At 45.5% G+C, this 22,489-nt stretch overlaps 1 protein-coding gene across 2 annotated transcripts in view; it reads right to left on the bottom strand.

The window, feature by feature from the left end:
- Positions 1-3,123: 3,123 nt before the first annotated feature.
- LOC134618478 (DNA (cytosine-5)-methyltransferase 3B-like) overlaps positions 3,124-22,489 on the bottom strand; it is a 40,548-nt gene continuing 21,182 nt past the window's right edge. For both annotated transcript variants that reach the window (XM_063463893.1, XM_063463892.1), the window contains 19 exons: positions 22,015-22,091; positions 21,790-21,927; positions 21,148-21,291; positions 20,066-20,224; positions 19,884-19,991; positions 17,129-17,270; positions 16,920-17,042; positions 16,132-16,176; positions 15,956-16,032; positions 14,555-14,667; positions 14,280-14,463; positions 14,008-14,092; positions 13,309-13,454; positions 10,016-10,106; positions 9,675-9,823; positions 6,812-6,897; positions 6,659-6,728; positions 6,457-6,575; positions 3,124-6,291 (listed from right to left, as the gene is read on the bottom strand). In XM_063463893.1, coding sequence (XP_063319963.1) covers positions 6,150-6,291; positions 6,457-6,575; positions 6,659-6,728; positions 6,812-6,897; positions 9,675-9,823; positions 10,016-10,106; positions 13,309-13,454; positions 14,008-14,092; positions 14,280-14,463; positions 14,555-14,667; positions 15,956-16,032; positions 16,132-16,176; positions 16,920-17,042; positions 17,129-17,270; positions 19,884-19,991; positions 20,066-20,224; positions 21,148-21,291; positions 21,790-21,927; positions 22,015-22,091 — 2,198 coding nt within the window. In that variant the 3' untranslated portion in view covers positions 3,124-6,149. The remainder of the gene's footprint in view (positions 6,292-6,456; positions 6,576-6,658; positions 6,729-6,811; positions 6,898-9,674; positions 9,824-10,015; positions 10,107-13,308; positions 13,455-14,007; positions 14,093-14,279; positions 14,464-14,554; positions 14,668-15,955; positions 16,033-16,131; positions 16,177-16,919; positions 17,043-17,128; positions 17,271-19,883; positions 19,992-20,065; positions 20,225-21,147; positions 21,292-21,789; positions 21,928-22,014; positions 22,092-22,489) is intronic.

Below are 22,489 nucleotides of genomic sequence, written 5' to 3'. Positions count from 1 at the left end.
ACGGACGACAATCTTGTCTTTTTGTGAGATAAATCAAGATCTCTGTCTGTTCTGTGTTGAAATTAAAAGCAATCTTGTCTGTGAGAGATATTTCATTCTTTGCCTGTTGTCTGAGTTACCTGGTTGTGCTCAGAGGACAACACATCTACTCTGATTGGAACAGTTTTCTGATGGGGTTCCACAGGGTTCTGTGTTCGGACTGCTGACTTATTGTCACAGTGAGCAAAATCAAAATAAAGTCTTAAAATTACACATAAAATTAACCAGCTTAAAGATTAATATTTATTTTTTCTAATGGTAACTAGATCAATATTTAAGCCACAGGGCTGCTTGCTGATCATCACCTCCCTTCCTAACCTAGCTCCAACAACTCTTTCCCAAATCTCCATGGTGTGGCTCATCAGCTTTATCCCTCTGTAGTGACCACAGCTCGGCTCTTCTCGGAGATTGTGTCAAACATCTAAGCAGCTCAGAAAGAAAGCCACTGCACTTTTTTAAGTTTAGCAAAGACGAGGCTTCTTCACTTCTGAGGTGAAACGACTTCACGAAACGTAAAGCAGTCCAGCCGCTTTCGCTCCACACTCCTCAGACTACCATGACCGGGATGAGTGAGAGCCTGCAGACCTAAGCCTGGTCACAAAGCTCTCTCTCCTACACACCTACCTCCACCTCTGCTCTAAGATTATGTGCGATTTATAGCCAGTGCCCTGGCTGTCTGCTGCCGTCTGTCGTGTGATTGGAAGAAGAGGCTTGAAAAGGAAGTTATGAATGGCTGTGTGAAAGTGAAAGAAACTAGAAACAGACGAGTTGAGCGCCCTCTGCTGGAATCAAGTTAAACAGCAGCACAGACTCGCTGAGAGTAACCAACGAAATTACTTTAATCGGGATTTTAAAGAGTTTTAAAGAGTCTACTTAGCACAGCTGTACACTTCCGTTTGTGTGAGGTTCACCGATATCGCTGCTGGGTGGGGGCAGAGACCCAGTTTACCTGTCGGAGCTGTGGCGCTGGCTTCCTGCCGGTGTGTGATGGGCTTCCTGCTCGCTGGGTGTGTGCTGGTCCATATCTTCTATGAGGACCCCCGCTGTTTGTTTGCCGTGCTCTGCAGAGCCGCCGTCTCAGTTTGTCCCACTTTAACTATTTAACCTTTTTAAAGAACAACGCCCGACGTCCAACGGCAGGGGGAGGGGGGTGCAGGGCTGGAGTCCAGGTGAGGCTGAGGATGCCCCGGAGACAGGAGTGGTGGGAAAAGCTCGCCGGTCCTGTTTGATAAGCTGCGGTTCCCTGAATGATCCGGAGAGAGCAGGCCGTGGTCTCCGGGTGTCTCCGGCAGGACTCGCTGACTCTGTCAGCTGTTTCCGGATTCTCCTCCCTACAGGTGAGCGCATCTGATGTGCGCAGTAGAATCATACTGTCCTGCTAACCCTGCCCAGCTGCCCTCATTGGAGAGCCCAGAAGCAGCTTCATGTCATGTTTGATGTCCAGATAAGTGACTCCGAGTTTCCTGCGTTTATTGTACCGAGCCTCCGCCCCACTGCTCCCCACTTTTCCTCTTTTTGTCTCCTCCCAGTGGAAGCTTGCTGCTGTGGATGGTTTGGCCCCTGCTGAGGGGCGAGTCTAGGTGACTCCGTCTGAACACCAGGACGTTCTCATAACTCACCGCGTCTCTTTAGCTTCTGCTGCGTTTGATCGAAATGATGCGTTTTTCCTGAACGACGCTCAAAGTTTTCCCTGCATTCTTTCAATGATCGCTTCACCTTTCCTCACCATCAGTGTTCACACAGGTCACGCACAACGCTGACGTGACATTTCAGGATAAGTAACCACTCGGCTGTGTCCTTCATATGTTAAACACGCAGTTATTCACCCGTTTAAAACGCACATACACACAAACCAAAGCTGACCCCTCATTCCTCAGAATTTCAGACTGAGTTATAAGTTCGCGTTTTTTGTGTTGAAACAAATGAATGCAGATAACATTTTAGATGACTTTGGGTTCTCTCGTATGTGCTGAAACTCTGCTCACAGTTTCAAATGAAATTTTAATGGACAGATGCAGATCGTCCTCCTGAGCATGGATCAGTTCTTGGTCGGTTCTCTTCCAGGTGAGATTAAGGACAAAAGGAGACTTTTGAGGTTGTGGAGGTTAAAGGTTTATAAAGAAGCTTGAGAGCCACCTGTGCAAGCTGGCTTTCATGTACTTTGAGGTGTTTATGCTGTTTCAGCTGCCATGTCTCATTTTTTTTATAAATAGATAAATATGTAAATAAATAAACGTATGAACCATTGCGTTGTGATTCATGTAAATAGTTAACACAGATAATTGTCAACATGATCTGAAAAACTGCAAAGACATCAAGTAAACTGAGTGGACTCTCTTACTGTAGCTTTGCATGACTCACAGCTCAGAATGATCAAGGTTTGCACAGCAGGTAGGCGGGGCTTCTATCCTCTTTCTGTGACATCATCCAGATCCAGGAGTAGGAAAACTGTGATAAACTGAGTGTTTAGAGCGGCCTGCAGTCTGAGCTCTGGCTCACAGGGATCACTGTCGTCACTTCCAGAGTGTATGTTTTGTTCTCTCTCCCTGAGCCTGGTTCTGTTTCCAGAGATTTCTTCCCGTCGCCAGGTGCTTGCTCTTTGCTCATGCTCTTAACCTTAGTGTATAAAATATGTTAAGGTGATCTTTGTTATGATTTGGTGCTATATAAATAAAACTGAATTGCTGTACATCAGCTGTGGAACATCAGCTCATATGCTTTTTAATTGAGAGCAGCAGCGCAGGCCAGCTGATCACCGCTTCACAAGCATCCGTTCAGGCTTCCGTACAGAAAGGCTCCGCCCAGATTTGAACCCAGGACCAAGGGGAAACCCCTGTGCTGCCCCACAGGTTCACGAAACAAGTTATCATGTCACTTATTTCTCAGTGAATCTTTTCTCTGTGCTGAACTATTGGACCTGATCCTAGCTGCCAAATCCCACTTTAACCCCTGCTGGCACAGTATGAACGATCCCTGTGACACTGTACCAAAGAAGTCAATACAAATAATTAGTGGATGAACCAAAAAGAACCATAACACTGGACACATGGCCATATTTAGGTTTTTTCTGCATTTTATTGAGTAAAAATTATATATGCTGCTATAGAAAGTACACAAAAATACAGCAATGTTTTCCTCTAATAAAATAAAGTGTAAAAATGTTTTTTGTTTTTTTGCTTTTTCATAAAAGATTTATAAAGAGGTAAAAGAAAAGTTTTCAATGGGATTATAGGTCACACACAGGCGTCCTCACTTTTCATAAAAAAAACATCAATAACGTCTTATTAATACGAGCTACTCTGCACTACAACATTAGAAAGCGAGCTTTATACTGTGTTAATATAAACTATCATATAAAATGTTTTAAAGAGCAGTTTACAAAAACTTTTTTTTTTGTTTTCCAGCAAAAACATTCAACGAGTTCAGCAGTTATTAATGAAGCATGTAAACATGAAGTTTTTGGTTTGTGAAAGGCCGTTCAACTCAGGAAAAAGATCCTGGCGGCACTTGAAGTGACTTTTGAAGCACCATATCTGTAAAAGAGCCTGAAAGTCAAAAAGGTTCTTTACAAAGACTTGTGCATTTTTCAAAATATGATGCAGTTCTTAGTCAAATGTGAGTTAAAACACTTGTAAACCTTTCTATTGATACAGTACGCGAGAACACTGAAAAAAAAACAAAGTTCCAGTGATAAAAGAGAAGCTGTATATACAGAGAGCGCACGGAGCAGACGGCTACAGCATGTACTCACAGACGTGATGGTGTAGGAGGTAATACCCGTTCACTTTGGTTTGGTGACGGCCTTAAAACAGCATTTCAAAGTGTTCCAGTTAACAAAAAACTAACAAGTGTTTCAGGACTGCTACCCATAGATGGCGCTGTGTGGGGGCTGCGCTGAATAACACAGTTCACCTGCGTCGCAGTGGCGTGGAATTTCTTTTGGGAAATTGACATCGACAATCGAGAATAAAGTAGTCACGAGAGTTCACATCATCACAGAAACACACGAGTCGGATTTGGCTGAAACGTCCTTATCAGAAGGGCAGTAACAGAGACCGCTAAAGACTCATGTCGCTGTCGAGGAGCATTTCCAAGAAAACACACGTTCTCCACACAGACCAGAAAACAGCACCACGAGACGGTTTCTCGTTTCGTTTTCTGGAAACATCGTCAATGAACAGCAGTTGTGATCTTTCACAGCCGAGGCGTGGTCACCAGTGTTTCTCCCTCTCTGTGGAAGAGCTGTGAGACCGCACGCTAACGCTCAGAGACTCGCAGCCTTTCCTGGATTCTAATAAAATGGCATCTGCCTGTTACAGTAACAAAACATCTACAGTAGCATAAACGTCATAACTGCATTCATCAGCTGTCTGCAGACATTAACAGAAGATGAGCCCCCCCCCCTCTGCCTTTCAGTTTTTGTCTTTCTGCATCAGCTTGTTTCAAGTATCCAAAGAGATACTGAAGAGATGAAGAGATCACCGTGACAACATCCTGAGCGCGCCCACATCACGCTCGCTACAAACTCAAAATAAAACGCATCTTTTCATACTGCACACCTGTTCAACCTTTGACCTAAACGCTTGTTTTTAAGGCTCTCTCCTTCCTGACAAGCACAGTCTGCTCTGATTGGTCAGTTTGTGTGATAAAGTGATACTTTTTTAACCACTGCTATAAAAAGGAGCTGTGAGGACTCTCTGTGGCCTGCTCCGATTGGTCAGATTCATCCAGAGCTTGTTACATATGTAACCAGCAGACTTTTCTGTGACTTTTAACTTTGTATCCAAGCCATTGTTTATCATTTGTTTTTCAAAATATTTTTACATTCAAATATCACTGATGAGAATACTGATTGAGTCAGGTGACATTGCTGTTATGCCTCCAGAGTATTAGCTCTGAATTTGGAAAGCTTTACTTTGGTGTAAATAGCTTCCTATTTCTTCCCTTTTTTGAAATGTATGCGAATGTTTAATTAGCTCTATGAAGTTTTTGGCTGTATTAAAACATTCAAACACCATTTACCACCAAACTAACACTAAACTAACTTCTTCTTTTGTCATTTCTTTGAGCATTCCTGACTACGCACCGGTTTAACAGCTGTTACACCAGCGAGTTACGTGGTGACAGAGAAAAGTCTGGACTACAAATGAGGCGTGTGAGGCAGTTCAGCAGCAGTGTTTTCTTTGGGTTCGACTTTGCAAACCTTTAACATGCAAAAACCCTTGAACAGACTGAAAGTCAGAGGAACAACGAAAAAGTAAAATACAGCCACTTGAAACTAGTGTGCTAATATAAAAAGGAATAAACAAAAAGTACTTTTATTTCCTAAAATCAACAAAATCTATCAATATAAAGTGATCTAAATATAAAGCTAAATCCCGTCTCATGTTTCCAGGTTAGCTTCAGGTCAGTAGCTTATACCGATCAATGGTTTTCCCCAATGAGGGTTTCTTAGGTTGGTCCTTTAAAAACATCCTGCAGCAGTTTTACTGTCGAGTGCACTCGCAAAGTTTGGACCAGAAGCCACAGCATCATTACGGCGAGCTGACCTTGGCGGATGAAACAGGAACAGGACGTCAGCTCCGCCTTTGGTTCAAGTCACTTTTAAAGTGTTTTTGTTTGAGATTGAAAGCTCGCTACTACGCCGTTCTCCATCTTCTAAAACTTCTAGGTGTTATCTTAAAAACGATGCCTTCCAAGGGCGTTTAAATGAAGCTAAAATCCTATTAAAGTCACGCTACAGTCCTAATGTTAACAAAGCAAAGGCGTGGGTGTCATCGTTCCCTTTTAACTCCCCGAGGAATGGCGACTCGCCCTACTGGCCTCCTTATCCATCTCACCTTTGCTCACCTGACTAGACTCCGCCCCCTCTGTTTCCAGGGCAGCCAACATCTTTCCCTAAGCTGTGAATCTGTGTTAGTGTGTGTTATGTGGATCTAAGGCAGAATCCAGGCAGCATCTCGAACCGTTTCCCCGCCGCGCTGATGTTTTGTCAAACCGGCCATTTGCCTTCCAAAATGTTCGACGGAGGGGAGGAAACGGCTGGCTGCTGACGGTTCTTGATAAAAAAGCTGGTGTGTGTGTGTTTGCTGGTGATGGCGGCTTTCTTCTTATTCACAGGCAAAGTAGTCTTTGAGCGGAGCGAACAGATGCCTGATGACGGGGACGCTCCAAGACCGGCCCAGGAGCTTCTGCCGGGCGCCGCGACCCATGTTGGACACGTCAGTGTAGTGGACGGGGAAACCAAAAATCCTGCAGAGGGGAGAAGACCAACCGCCTGAAGATGGTATATTTAAAGTTTTTGTGCACAGTGAGAAAGAAGACCGAGCGAATGCCGGTGTCGTGCGACCTGTCGTCAGCACGTTAGCTTTCACAGTGTATCTGCCAAAAGCAGCAGCGCGAGTGTTATCCGCTCACCTCTCCAGCTCGGTGCACCACAGGATGTCCTCCTTCCCGTTCATCAGCACGGGGAAGTGCTGGTCTTTCCCCTGTTTGATGGAGTTGGAGCGAGTAGTGATGGTGCGCACCTTTCCAAACTACGAGACAACAGACGCGTCGTCAGTCTAGCACAAAATACCTGCACGTGAAAATGTTTCTTTTCACGGTGTACGTGACCAACCTTTGCCACTCGGCCGTGATCCAGACAGTCCTGCAGCTGTAGCTTGTCCATCCCTGAGGCGCACAGAGGCCTGAAGCACAGGAGAGATCACACTGTTCAATCCGTCTGCCCTCACAATGCCGGGCGAGTTTCTGATGAAGAACACCTGCTCACCTGTTCATCCCCGGCAGGTTTCCCCAGAAGTATCGAGCGCGGTGAGCAGCAGAGACCTCGATGGCATCAATCATCACAGGGTTACACTGCAAAGCAAGGTCGATAAATAACTGAATACATCCCATAATTACTCATGAACACACAGACGGGTTTTTACACCACATGTTCTCAGAGCCGTGAAAAATGATCCAGATCATCAGACGGACATTTTTTTAAAAATCTCAAAACATTTTTAAATGTGTTGAGTAAATGATGTTTGTAAGCTGTTGGGATTTAAATATATATTCTTAGTGCTTATTTGCTGATTATTATTGTTTTATGTATTTTAATAAGAGAGGGCCAGCTCTGAGTAGAGTCTGAGCCAAAAGTACTGACAGGAAACTGCATGCTTCTGCAGACAGAAAGTGAAACTAAGCAGAGTGTTCGAAACTTAGAGTGTGTGACGTGCCACGGAAATATATAAATAACCATGCTGGCTGCTGCTGCTTTCAGACCTGAGCTGGTGTCTCTGTGTGCTCAGTCTCCATTTCCGGAAATGTAAAATAAAGATAGTTTTTTGAGTTAGACCACTTTGAGCCCAGTCTTTCTTTGCCGTCAAAAGAATTGAAAGAACTGAATTTAATAAAGCTCATCACAGTAAAACAGACAGAGGCGTCGTCTTCTTTTCATCTTTAACTGAATCTTAACGTTGTTTAGACGTCCTGCAGATTCAGTTTTCAGACTTGTGCAGGGAGCAATGATGTTTCTTCCCGACGCTATCATCATCTGTATATTCAAGTTATTTGTTTTCTGATGAATTTGAGCTCTCAAATTTGTCCTGAATTTACACCCAAAATGTTTCCACCGCTCCTCCTCCTCGCGATCGTGGCTCAAGAGTTGGCAGTTCGCCTTGTATTTAGAAGGTTGCCGGTTCGAGTCCCGGCTCTAACAGTCTCGGTCGTTGTGTCCTTGGGCAAGACACTTCACCTGTTGCCTACTGGTGGTGGTCAGAGGGCCCGGTGGCGCCAGTGTCCGGCAGCCTCGCCTCTGTCAGTGCGCCCCAGGGCGGCTGTGGCTACAATGTAGCTGCCATCACCAGTGTGTGAATGTGTGCGTGACTGAATGTAGTGTAAAGCGCTTCGGGGTCCTTAGAGACTAAGTAAAGCGCTATACAAATACAGGCCATTTAACTGCCAGCTGAGTCTCAGGAGGTGTTAGCAGCACCAATATTACGTCTGTAAGTCACACCACAGACCAGACCAGGCATGTAAATCCACTTTTAATATCTACGGTCATAAATTAAAATAATTCAGCTCAGTTCCAGTTTCTGAGGATTTATATTCATATAATTTCACGGCTTGGAGTACGTCACTGTGGCCTCGGAAACAAGGACACCATATGGACCAAATACACTAAAACAGATTTCAGGAGCAGTGGCTGTTTGTGGCTGTTTGACCATCTGAGACATGTTGAATCTACGTGGTACAAAAGTCCACCTGAACAGGTCTGTGACTAACAAACAGACAAAATGAACCAATGAGATTACCCCGCCGATGGATGGAGAAACTGCCAACAGGCAGGGGGCCTGAGGGTACATCTGTTACATCTAACAATGCTGTGAATACAGCCATTCTCCAACTCTCTGTCAGTGGTACTCATGGCCATTGATCAGTGGGCTTTGATTAATGATCATGAGAATTAGCATATTAATGATCATGTAAATGACCTCCCAGCCCATTGTTCCTTCAGTGGGCTGGTTTCAGTCATTATGCAAATGTACTGTTTACAAGATTGAAACCTGCAGTCAGCTGAGACTGAAGAAGTCACCTGATGATGATGAAACGTTTCTCCCACTGAAATGTCCAGATGAACAGAAACAACCTTTTGGGACAAAATATGAGTAACTGTATTCTGTTACAGTTACCGTTCAAATAGGTGATAATCAGAATACAGTTACTTTGTTGAAATAAATGGATTACATGGCGGTCTTTTCCTGTTTCATATGTTAGGCTATCCCCTCTCTAATTTTGGTAATTCCCATCATTGCTGGAAACCCAAACAAAACACGCAATAAGAGGCTCTAATGTCAGCGTCCTGTTGGTGTTGGTGCCATCAGTTACACAATGGACCCAGAGCCAGCACAACAGAGCCAGCAGTGCACGGGCAGGAATCCATTTCTTACTTGGAAATTCTGACACCACTTCATATTTAAAGAAGAAAGGGATGAAATCTGAGCGTGCAATGCAAACTGTGTTTGTCAGCAACCGAGCTGCTCTCAGCATCAAAAGAAGAAGCGTCAACCTAAGAAACATCTGGAAGTAAGTTCTTTAAAAAAGCTAATGCTAGCCTACTGCAGCTAGCTTGTTGTAGTTGTGGTAGCTACCTGGGTTATGTGCCACTTCAGTATCTTTGATGTACTATTGCTGTGTGATTTATTACTATTACTGACGGCTACTCACCACCAAGCTAACACTGTTAGCAGGCGTTAGCTGAGGTTGGTTCATAGACTGTTAGATTTGATGGATAGCATTGACAACCTGCTAGCTGCAAATAATCATGTGCAGTTCTAAAAGCAATACCAACTAGATTTTTAAATCTTAATATATTAAGTAATCCAAAGTATTCAGAATACGTTACTCACAGTGGGTAACTTAACAGAATATGACCAAACTACATTTTGGGGCATGTAATCTGTAATCCGTAGTGGAATACATTTTAACAGGAACCCAACACTGCCTCCAGAAACCTGCAGCAATCACACATATTTGTCAGAACCTGATTACAAACACACTTGTTGGAAATGTTGAGGAAGAAACTTTAAGCAGATTTCCTGAACTTTAACATCATTTACTGCACAGGCCTGGTCTCCACCCATGTGACTGACCTCCAGGAACCGCGAGATGTCCCTCTTGTCGTTAACGGCCATGGCGACCACGTTCTCAAACATCCAGAAAAATGGGCGGTTCTCGCCCTCCTTGGGCTTGGCTTCGCTCAGAAGTCGATAAAACTCGAAGAACAACCTGCCCGTGCCTTCTGGAGAGACAAAAACCATCAAAAGTCAAGAACGCTAAAATCTAACTACGAATACGCAGGCAGATTATCGCTGCATCAGAAACAACCTTTAAAGAGTTAAACTATCACGCTGGGTGGCATTAGTGCCTTTAAAAGAGTAGAAAATCACCAAAACACACGTTAAATATACCCAGAATGCACTCAGGGACTCACCGTACAGGCCCTTCCTGGCAGGATTGACGATGGAGAGGTCGTTGCAGGGACTTCCTCCGATCACCAGGTCAAACGGACCCCACTCCTGAATCTGAGCGAGATGACAAAATCAGACAGAACACGGTTCCTGTTTTCAATACGACAAGATGAGTTTAATGTTTCGGCCAATAAAAGAGTTGAAGTTTAAAACTAATCTGAATAAAAACAGTAAAACAGCTGATTAAATAACGTTTAGGTAAACGTGAAGCAGCAGAGTGTACGTTTGTATGATTCGAAGGGTTGTGTCTCCCTGTGTTCATATGTGATGTTTACAATGATTATCAGAAAGAAAAGACTTTGCAAAGCACCAGCTGATGCCAACAGTCCAGTGCCGCCCAATATTCAGCTAATAAACGTTCATTATTAAAGAAGAAAGTCATAAACCATTCCTGTTCTCAGGCTTGAACCTCGGAAGTTTGTCAATAATAAAAAATGTACAAACTTCATCCTCAACACGAACGCTGTTTAAACCGTCCTCTGAACACAACCGAGGAATAAATGTGAAGAAGGGAACGTGACGCGGCGTGCCTCTTATGTACTTCCTGTTTTATTTTGGTAGTCCTGTGTTGCTTGTGCTTTGTCTTCAGTCTGACCTTCTCCCCTGTGATGGTGTGCAGCTGTGTCTCTTTGCCCTGATAGCTGTGTCACAATTCAGGATCTACATCCTTCAAGGCCGCATTTGAAGGCCGATTACGTCACAGCGACGCGACGAAGGCTGCTCCAAATGCGGCCTTCAATGGGTCGGTGTATCCTTCATGACCCAACGGCGGATGGCTGAAGCGGAGCGGCCGAAGAGTAAACTTAAAAGTAAGTACTGAATATTATGTCACTTAATAACGAAGAACATTAAAACATGACTGTTGGCCACATGTCGGCAAAGTTATGTGACATTAGTGACGTTTGTACTAACTTGGTTTTAAAGCCTTTACTTTCAAATATACACCGTTCAATAGTCGACCTTAATCTTACAGAGAATGTGATGATTTCATGGATAATTAAAGTCAGTCATATATCCACAAACACAACAAGCTGAAAGTCAGTGATGCTGCTCGGTTTGCAGTCCTGAATATCACGGCACAAGCAGGATCCACTGCACTGTTAATGTTAGCTATGTTATATTGCTGCCTCTGTTCGGTGGTGTCGAGCCAAACGGACTTTAACGTGTGTTTGAACGAGCTGACGGTTCACTCGTTAAGCTGAAAGAAAGATGCTTTAATCACAGGAGTCACACATGTGTCCACTGTACCATCTGGGAACTCTTCTTGTTTAGCACTCGTAATAACACAAAGACTAAATCCTCCTTCTCTTGTGCTGTTTTGTAGCAGTGTATACACCTGAGACTGTCACCTGTCTGTCTGTCCTGCACTCTCTCTCTGTTTCTTTCTCTCTGATTGTGGAATAAAAGTATGAACATGTATTTATAAGTTACACTTGTGTTTGAATCCTGCAGCTTATCACACATTTGATTTCCATGTGTGACAACTGCAAGTGTCCAGAGTGAGGACAGACTGAGGGACCCACTGCTGCACATCATCTGTGAGGCTTTGCACCCCTGATGATCCACCAGGACAAACTCAGCAGTGTGTGAGGAAGAGGAGGAGGAAGAGCCAGCAGCAGCTGACAGATGGAGAGAATAGACAGACTGTTCCCTGTTTGTGAAGGACTGCTAGGAAAGTTTAAAATCACTAATTGTCTGTCCTGAATCAGTCTTATTAGGTAATGTTCAAATAATGTTATCATTCCAGTGTTTTCAGTGTGGGAGAAAGTACTCAGGGCCTTCAAGTTACACACTATGAAAGGCAGCAACAAGTTTAATGTTCAGAAACCTAAAGTATGTATCAGCAGCAGAATGGAGCTAAAAATAAATGTTTGTTTCAGTTCTATGAAGCTTTGAGTATTTTGGATTAGTAGCACTGCTGTGTTTGTTGCATCATATTGCTGTAATTGTTTATATGCTTTATATATTCTGAGGTAAGTTGATCTATAGTGTTACATCATATTCTATAAGGATGTTATGTGTTTGTTTACTTTCTGCCCAGTTTGACCCATTTAGCAGAAGTCAGCCTGTTTAAGGCTCTGATATCTATTCTGTATGACTTAAAGCAGTTATGACATGGTCTGATTTTCTCACCCAATAAAGGAATATTTCATATATCAGTCTACTCTTCATTCTATCAGAAACAGTTTTCACAGCTCGTACATTTTCCTTTTTACACATATATGTAAACATTGAGCCAAATGTAATAATGCCAACATATTAAAAACAACATTTGTCTCTTATATATAATACATCTACATATACACTGTCAAAGAAACTTGTCTTTGAGTGAAGATTTAAGGTGATAGGAAATATAAATAACTGCAACTTGAATCTTTGACCCAGAGTTCAAGCTCACTGCTGTAATATATCCTGTAATATATGTATATATCATAATAATCTGACAATAACTATAATATTGGCCATATTATATTTACATTACCAAAGTGAGATGACTTTAGTCTCATGACCAACATTAGCTAATTGTTATTTACTAACTAATCTTAAATGACTGTTCAGTACAGAAATGAAGGCCAACAATCATGTTTTACAGTCCTGTGGTCTCAGCCTCAGATACTCAACTAATCACACAAAGCTCGTGTAGAAACACACAAACAGGTGAACAAAATATGTTCTCCTTCATTTCTGTCAAACAAAGCTGTATGGCACGTTTCCAGCTGTTAGTATCATGGTTGCTAGGCAGACTAGACCGTCCCATTTCACGAGCCTCGCACTTCCGCACTTCTCGGTCCTTTCACAATAATCAGCTCTACAAAAACTGTTTTCTGTCCACTTTGTGTTTGTGATAAAAGTATTACATTAAACTCTGGTTTACTTGTGACTGAAAGTTTCCTGAGTGGGAACTGTTCACTTCAGCCATATTTGACTATAACTGTTGAGGTAAATCCACAGAGAGCTAAAGCTTCATGTTAATGCTAAGATGATCAGATTTAAGATTCTAGATCAGACCATCTAAGATGTTTTTGACAATAGTGGATTTTTTCAAATACTTGATGTAAACTGATGAAAATAAAGTTTTTATTGATTTGTGTAAATAACCTCTTGTAGCTGACTGGCACCACCTTCACAGCCCAGCAGGGGGCAGCAGACTGATTCTGTTTCACTGGTTTTCTTTCAGTAAATTTGAGCTCAAACTCGAAACATCAGACTGAAAATACAACAAAGCAGAATTTCACACGAACGTTGTCCTGCTTACATTTTTCTTGGTGATGTTCCTCACATCGTGGACGTACTTGATCTTTCCTTCATGTCTGACGACGCCCACTGAGATGGAGTCCTCGCACACCTCCGACGCCACATACTGACCCACCTTAAAACCCAGATCTCTCAGAACCAGGTAGCCTGGAAACAAACACACTCATCTTTACATAGGAACACACACACACACACACACACACACACAGTAGCGGCTCTGAGCTCCTCGCCTGTCTCTCTGAGCCCGGCCATCCTTCAGAAGAAACTCATATCTTACACATAACTTCACCTGTGACCACACGTGACCACAGGTGAGGGTAGGAATGTAGCCCGACCACTAAACTGACTGCTATCAGCAGTCGGCGTCCGTTAGGATCTGTTGTTGGTGTGTTGACCACCGCTGTTCTCCACCTCCACGTTGGACTGCAGCTGGTGACGGCAGTCCTGGTTCTGTTCTGTACAGTCGCTCTAACCAGAACATGCAGCAGGTGGAGAATCTGTCCATGAGCCGGTACGGTGACCAGAAGCAGGACCACCAGCTGCAGAAGAACTTGGATGATTTGGAGTCAGTTTGCAGGACGGGAGACTCTCTGCAGAGGCGGCTGATTATTTATTTCAACAAAACACACTCTAAATATCTGCAGAGGGGAAAACGATGGTTTATTATTTAACCTAAGCTTGAGCTCGCCTTCATCCTCACCTGTGGCAATGCCGTCAAACAGGGACAGCACTCTGATTGGTCGTCTCTGCTCTGCAGGGACTGCTGGGTAAATCTTTGGTTTCTCCTGAAAGGCAAACAGAAAACAACAGAAATGAGACCTGATGCTCAGCCGACGGGTCAGAAACCAAACGCAGCGTTCATCCTGCTGCTCCCGCCCGTTCACACGAGGGGCACAGAGCTACCCGTGTGATTTCATCAGGTGTGCTTTATAAGATCAGATAAAGATACGAAACATCTGAGAAGAAACTCACAAACTCCTGTCCGTTATCGTTGGCGAAGAACTCCTGCAGCTTGAGACTCCAGTCGTGCCGTCGTTTGAGGACGCCGTACTGCAGCAGCGGCTGGCACATGTAGCATCGCCACGGGTCTAGATAGCGCGCCTGGTCGGACGCACCCGGGTCCACCAGGATGTCCAGACAGTCCACGCAGAAACACCTGGAGGGAGCAGGCGGAGAGGAGGTGAGCCGAGGGAGGGGCAAAGAGCGGAGATGGGGCAGTTTGTGTTTCCTGTTCCTGTCCGTCGGACCTGCAGCAGTTCACGTTGCCGCAGAGCAGAACCTCTCGACCGCCGCAGCAAACGGTGCAGTAAGACTGGTAACCGTCGTCGTCGTACATGTAGGACATCTCCAGGTACACGTCCTGAATACACACAGGAAACGAGTCACGATTTATTCAACCAGGAAGCCCCTTCAGATTAAAAGCTCGCAGACCTGAGCAAACAGCACACTTTATGTTAGGTAATGAAAGAGGGACAGAACAAATATGAAGCAAGCTCTCTGACCTTTAACCTCTCCTGGAGGGGACAAAAAGCTCTTTCTTCTTTTTAAATAATGAAATCAAAGAGTTGTGCTGCGTTACCCTGCGGGCGTCAGCTTCAGGTGTTTAGAGCTGATTAATAAACGATATCTGGAATGATGACAGTGCAGGAGGAAGTCTCCACACGCTCTGTGGTCAAAGCCCTGACAGCTGTCAGCTGAGTGTCGTGCTGCCGTTTTTCAGCGTAACCATTTATTCGACTGTTTTTTTCTCCTGGGAAAATCCCACGCTGCTCACACAGGAAGTAAAAATCATTTTGGCTTCCAGACTGTTTTCGTTAATGGGAGTTACCAGTTTGTAAGAATCAGATAATAAACGGTGTAAATATTATCAGCATGCAAATACGCCCTCGCTCTGGCCTCTGTCATTATCATTATCAGCAGTTTTATTTTCTAATCAGAAGGTTGTTGGTTCAATTCCCCGTCTGCTCCAGTCTGCATGCCAAATATCCTTGGGCAAGGCACTAGCTCCACGTTGTGAACGTTAGACAGAAACCATGGATGAGTGTGTGAGTGGGCATGTGTTGTTTCGTGCCGCCTGCTGATCAGACTGAAACCAGAGCGTCAGACAGACGTCCTGCAGATGGTGACGTCTCAGTTTCTCATCTATTCTACTTTCAGATGTTTGTATGGTAATTACACCACGCTGCCGTCACTCAGCACTTTAGCTTTTATCTGTTTAGCTGAGAACACCTTCATCATCATCATCATCAAAAACAGCATTACTGCCGCAGGATGTCCAGAGGCTGATTTTTGTGGAAGCGCCCCACTCTCACGTCAACTCTGCTTACTATGGAGCGTTATTTCCTCTCACACAACCAGCTTTACGACTCCTGTCAAATACTGGCTTAAAGCCAACGTGTAGCCCAACGGCTATATTACAGGGTGTGTGTGTGTGTGTGTGTGCAGGGGGTTTTCATTAGTCTGGGTCAAACAGATTTACAGTTTATATGAAGACACTAATGTGGCAGTTTAATTTTACGAGCTCCTGAATCAGCCCGTGGAAGCATTATTTCTCGGAATGTCGATATAAAATAATATCCAAATATATCGTTGACGAGTCCTCGCACGCTGTAGCCACTGGATCATGTGACGTGCGTCTGCCGCTCTACCTTGCATGTTAGGCACAAGCCTCCTTCAAACAGCGGGTGGAAGGTTGCACTCGTCTTCCCACAGGAGAGACAAAACTCTGCCAAAGACACACACAGAAAAACACAAAGATCAGACAAAGTGGGATTTACCTGCCAAGGATAATGAGCCACAAACACACAGAGGTGGGAAGGTTTACCTTCAATACTTCTTTTATTCTTCAGAACTTCATTCACCATTTGTTCTGGCAGGAAAACACAGGAGACGTAAAAATAGGAAAAGTGTCACGTTTTCCACGTGACATAAACTGCGTACTTTATACGACTCAACCAAACATAAAGAACAAAAATAATTCAACTGAAAGCACAAACAGTGATAGATATGAGATTTGTATTTAGGTCTGTTAGAAAGAAAAGCTGAGAATATCATTTGTAATAAATTGTTTCATTAAAAACATTAAAAGCTTTATTTTTTCCAACATTATACTTTAAGTGTAGTTTAGTCCTAATCACACACTTTATTGTTTGAATATGATTCTCTGAACTGGATATTTTTGTTTTCATTACAAATTTACACATAACTGAGCCTAGATGTTGGGAGAGTTGCTCATTTCCAGCTCTTTATGTTTAACCTTGAACTCTACCAGAGTAGCTTTGCATGATTCAGATCATAATAATCCTTCTTTATTTAATACTGGGCCTCGAGGCAGCCCCTCAGTTCATCCTCTGTCTAAAACGAGTTGTTTTAGCTCCTCCCGCTTTTGCAAGGCTGCAGTTTTGAGGATCAGGTGGGCGGGGTTTCCCTCTCTGTGACATCATAAGGATGCTGTAGTATAAAAACTGTGATAAAACGGGTTCAGTGTGCTTCTGAGCACATCCTTGAAACATACAAATGTTAAATAAATAACTTACATCAGATTTGCTGACATACATTTCTAATATCCTCCACTTTGTGAGGGTTCACTGAGTTTAACCTTTGACCTTTTACCTCTGTTGCACAGCTCCTCGGGGGCGGCCTTGCTCTTACACAGGCTGAGTTTGGGCCGCTTTGCGCTGGGGAAGTACTCGGACAGGGACACGTCGAGGACGTGGTGCTCCAGAGGGTTACTGTCTGCGGACACATACAAACACACTTACATCCTGCAGCCTGTTTGGGATCAACAGTGAATGACAGTGTGGCTCTGCTGCCTTGCTCACTGGCACTGTGTGTGGGCTTCAGTCCTTCCTCTCCTTTGGGCAGGAAGCCCCCATTGGCCCAGTCCAGCATGGGTTTGACCTGGTCCTCTGGGCTATTCGACTTGCAGGGAGGAAACGTTTTCTCTGCTCGGATGCTCGCCATCTGAGGGGGAGACAGACGTTATCCTGCCTGGGACGGACTGAGCATGTGCAGATTCAGGTGAAACTACGGTGACAGAAAGCATTTTACACACAGATGGGGAAAAAAGGATTCAGATACTCCCCACGGGCATTTAAGGCACAACAAGCCAGGCAGGCGAAGCTTGACCAGTAAAATCTAAAATAGACTAAATCCCATCAGGAGTGCGCTTTGGTTTCCTGTAAATGACTGCTATCTGCGCCTGCAGCTGCAGGAGGAGCTCAGTTTGGCAGCAACACGTCTGTAAAAGCTGGGACGGGTCAACAAAACGCTGAAAACTGAGAAGAGAAACAGCTGGAGGAAGATTTATCAGCTGATCAGGTGACCTGTCAGCGCTGGGTCACATGATCGGGCAGAGCTTCACCAAGCTACAGAAACTGAATCCTCACTGTGAACATGACATCATCCACACACCATGACATCAGCAGCGCAGGGACGAGGACGATAACCTTCAAACGCCGCTCTGTGATAAATCAGTGCACGGGCTCAGGAACGCTTCCAGAAACGCCGTCTGCGAGCGGCTGGGCGTGACGTCCACACGTGTAGGCTCCATCACGTGGAGGAGAAGCCACGCGTGACCACGATGGAGAAACAGCCCCCGTCTCCTTTAAGACTGATCTGAGGTCAGACCCATCCAAACATGGACGCCGTGTCCAGACCTTTGAGAACACCTGGAGCATCGTGAAAGCACCGACAGGACTGCTGAGCAGCCAGAATCCTCCATCAGAACGTGACGACGTTCGTCTGTGGCAGTCCTCAGCTCACAGACCGTTACAGACTGATGGACCTGTTTACTTTGATTACACACCTGAGCTCTGTGTCATTATGAATTAAAACAGTTTATGAGATTTACAACCACTTCATGTTTGAGGAGTGATAATGGGTGTCTGTGACGGTCCATGTTTAACACTAACACGCACCGATGACTGGACAGGAGATAAGACGCCGCCGGATCGCTGTCTCTGCGTAATCATTCATCCGAGCGTCACGTGTCAAAGTGCAGGATGTCAACAACAGGCAGTGTTTCTGCCTGAACAGTTCGACAGGTGAGCTTCAATTATAAAACTCGTTTGTAAAATAACCGTGTGAAGAGTCTCCTGGTGAGAAAGCCCCGAACGCTTTTAGCAGGAAGACGAGAGGCGAGCAGCGAAGGGGCAGACGGGAGACGACGAGGGAGACAAAAGACGGCGGCACGAAGACGCCCGGAGGCCGTCTCTCTCTCTCTCTCACACACGCTCCGTTACACAAACACGGGTGATAATGAAAGATGTCGAGTTAAAGTAAACTGAAGCTCTGTTTCTTCTAACGATTGTTTGTGTGTTAAAGACTGAAGCTGACTGTGTTCGAGTGTTTGTGATAAAGTCGAGCTGCAGACTCGTGGACACATTTACTCATAAAATACATTTCTGTTCCTCTCACACACTGAAATCCTGCGATTCTCTCGCATTAACACATTTATATGCAGCCCTGATGCAGTTATTATCTGTGCTGAAACCAGATCCTCTGTGCCGAGCGTCCCTTCCTGCCTCCATGTTTCTGGTTTCTGCAGGAAAGGAAACGTCTCCCGTTTACTCCATGAGAACGCCGGGCTAACCTTTTTTCCCAGAGGTCAGGAGAGACAAGTGATAGCGAGGAGGAATCCCTTTCAGACACACACACACACACACACACACACACACACACACACACACACACACAGACAGGTGTAAACATGCATAAATACACTTCCAGTGAACCAGTTTGTTCTTGGCAGGGAACCACGCTACATGTTTTTACAGCAGACTTTAGACCTGAAACATGACACACACACACACACGCACACACACACACGCACACACACACACACACACACACACACTCGGTATCTTACTGAGGATATCTCACTGACATAATGCTTTCCCTAGCTGCTCACCCTAACCATCATGAATGAATGCCTAACCCTGACCTCACTGTAACCCTGACACTAAAACCACATCATGAGTCTGAGTCTTCAAACTGGTGGGGACGGGCTGCTGGTCCCCACAAAGATATGTACACACAGTCACACACACACGTGATCCTGTGTGTGTTTTGTCTGCATGTCGCTGGCTCTGGTTTCTGACACCGGGACCTACAGCTGTAAAATTTTGCATGTTTATTGTTTATGTTACATAATTTTAAGTGAACGACCCCGAGGGCGTGGGGTCGGGGGAGACAGGAACCCCAAGTTAATAAAAAAGAAACATCCAATCAGGACGCAGGCAGGGCGCATTTAAAGGTTGACGTCCACATGGTTACACACCTGCAGGCTACATTTATTTAAGATGAGTCACAAACTCTGTTCTGCTTGTCTGATGCACAGAAATGCTGCGCACGGTCATTTCAAACTAGATGAGACGTCAATAAAGCTGCACACCAAAAAAAAGAACCAATCAGAATCGACTAGCTTTGGATAACCGCTGTAAGAAAGAGGAAGCAGTCTCAGAGGAGGTCTGCTGTCACGTTACACGAGGCTCATATGACGCAGAGAACCGCAGGTAACAGGTGCATCATGTGACATACAGGGAGCAGTTGCAGATAGCCAACCCTGACACTGACCTCCAGCGCCTGGAACACCGCCCTGCGGTACGAGGCCAGCTTGGTGTAGGAAGCCTGGCTGAAGAACTTGGGGAAGGCGGTGAGGGAGTCCAGCTTGTCTGCAGAAACCTGGAGCAGAGAACACGGCATCAAACACACACGTCCCACCATCCCGACGCCACGGCGTTTCTGCGCCTCCTCACCTCGGAGAACTTCCCGTCCCCAAACCACTGCAGCCACCTCATGCCGTGGCTGGCCTGCCGCTTGCCGGTGGCTTGCCACGTCACCACGATCCCCGGCCACCACGAGAAGCCTTTGATCTTCCCCCAGACCAGCTCGCCAATCCCGAAGCCCTTGTTGTCCTAAACAGAGACACGGGAGGAAGTGCTGAGTTCATTCACGAGCATCGTCACTTTCTGTTAATAAAGACGAATCAAAGATTAAAGTCGGGTGAAATCAGTGCGAGACGTTTCGTACAGCAAAGTCTCCTCATCATGGACGTGAAGGTCAAAGCGTGATCAGACGCCCTCACGTCTGCGAGCGTTCCTTAAACCTGCGAAACTCCCACTTAGTTGGTTTGTAGTTTGACTCTGTTCTGTTGTGGTGCAAATATAATAAAAAAGACTAAAACAAAATGTGTGTTCGTCCACGTCGGCTGAAGACACGCTGCTTCCTCTGCAGAGACTTTGAACATCACTGATGACATCACAGCCGTTTCCCGGGGCAGCGGCTCTTTAACGAGCAGCTGGTGGAGGCCGGGCCGTGTGACCCTTCAGCCCAGTGGGCTGCGTGGATGCTCCGCCCCTCTGAGCAGCAAATCTGCAGCTGAGCTCAGAGCTTCCACCACGAGTTTCCACGTGGACTCCTCGGGTCATTTCCAGCTTCATTTATTATTCCTGGACTCCACCGGTTCGCTTTCTCCTGATTGGCCGCCCTTCTGTAAAAGTCTAAACAGCAGCCGTACTGCCTCTCTGTGACATCGTACAGTACCAACAGCAGAAAAAAACTCTGTGAAACGGCGTCTGAAGTCCCGCCCACCTCCTGTTCAAACTGTCTGTCTGCGAGGTGTGGCCAATCAGAAGAGACGTGGCTTAACGCAGCAGTTCACAGCCCACAGCTGTTGCATTAATTATCAAAGAGAAAATATCCAAGAGGAAGCCGACACAGGTCGCCCTGTGTTTGAAAGTGGCCTTAAAAGGGGAGGAGCTTGTTGAAGACAGAGGATGAGAACCGCCAGGATCTCGTCATCACAAACGGGGAGATTTGCACTCATATATCGACTTACGCTGTACTCCTGCTTAGTTTCAGAGCTGGACGAGGTGCTGGTGCTCTGGGCCGAGTCTTTGGAGTCTTGTTCCATGAGCTCCAGTCGAGGGGTCTCCGGGACCCCGCCGGACCCGACCGCAGCTGCCCGAGGATTCCCGGGACACTGAGGGCAAGGAAGAGGGAAGGTTGACAGAGGAAGAAGCGGGAGGAAGACCTGTGAGAAGCACAGACTCGACAGCAACAATCATCCTGGAGCTGTGAGTGAGTCGGCAGCCATCATCCCGCTTTGACCAAATATTCAAACAAACACAAAGTAAAATGAATAAAAAGCCTCTTTTATGAAAGAAGTGAGGATGAAGGAGGAGAAACGATTCTGCAGGCTGCAAACTGACAGCACCACCTCTACCCCACCCCGAGGTGGATGGATGTGTGTCTGTGCAGCTTGTTTGTGTATCTGGGGCTTGTTACGTTGTTAGGATCCCCTCCCTGCTGCCCCCTGCTGGTTGCTGAGTCAGTCGAGCCGTTAACATTTTGCAGACTTTCATAACTCCAAATATCTTTTTCTGTATTCTAGAAGAAGATCAGCTGCATCTAAGCTCGCCGCGTGGACAACAACGTGCGGTTTGATGTTTTTAATGGCTGCACATTCCCGAGAGTTTACCGGAGACGTGCCGTGCTCCTGTTTGCGGCTCTGTCTGCGAGGCTTGCCGTGTGTGTGCGGCGTCAGGCCGGCCTGGAAGATGGTTCTGGGTCGAGGCGTCTGTCTCAAGCCCAGCTGAGACGCTCCTGAAGACTTGTCCTGCAAAGAGACAAACACCAGACCAGTGTCCCCTCTGCTCTCGCCTAAATCACAGGGCAGTGAAAAGCTCCTACACGAGAGTCGTACCGAGTCCCAGGTGCTTTCCTCGTCCTCGCGTCTCTTCCTGCTCCTCTTCCTGCTTCCCCTCGAGCACTGGTTACCATCTGTGGCGGGAGTGGAAGACAATAGATGGACAGAAGGTCAGACAGATGGTCCGAGAGAAACTGAATATTTTCGCGGGACAGCGTCACCGGGCAGACGGCTGCCAAAGTCAAAGAGCTTAAACGTGACGATTTCGGCAGTTCAACAGCTTCAAGAGCAGGAACACAAAACTTCACACGGTCACAGCAAAACATGAAAATCTCAGTTAAGTGATTAAAAATGCACTAAATGTTTAATAAGTGAAGACGCAGACACACTGCATCACTCCATCAGGCTCCATGTTCTCGTGACTTTTAAAGAACTGAAGCAGAAACTTAATCTGAAGAAATGCAGTCAAAGCTCATCATCATCATCATCATCATCCCCTCCTGCCCACCAACAGCTGCTGATGCTGACAGCA

The sequence above is a fragment of the Pelmatolapia mariae genome, linkage group LG20, assembly GCF_036321145.2.
Source record: "Pelmatolapia mariae isolate MD_Pm_ZW linkage group LG20, Pm_UMD_F_2, whole genome shotgun sequence".
Lineage (NCBI taxonomy): Eukaryota > Metazoa > Chordata > Actinopteri > Cichliformes > Cichlidae > Pelmatolapia > Pelmatolapia mariae.
The sequence above is the reverse complement of the archived record's forward strand: the minus strand, read 5'-3'. Positions and strand labels throughout refer to the sequence as shown.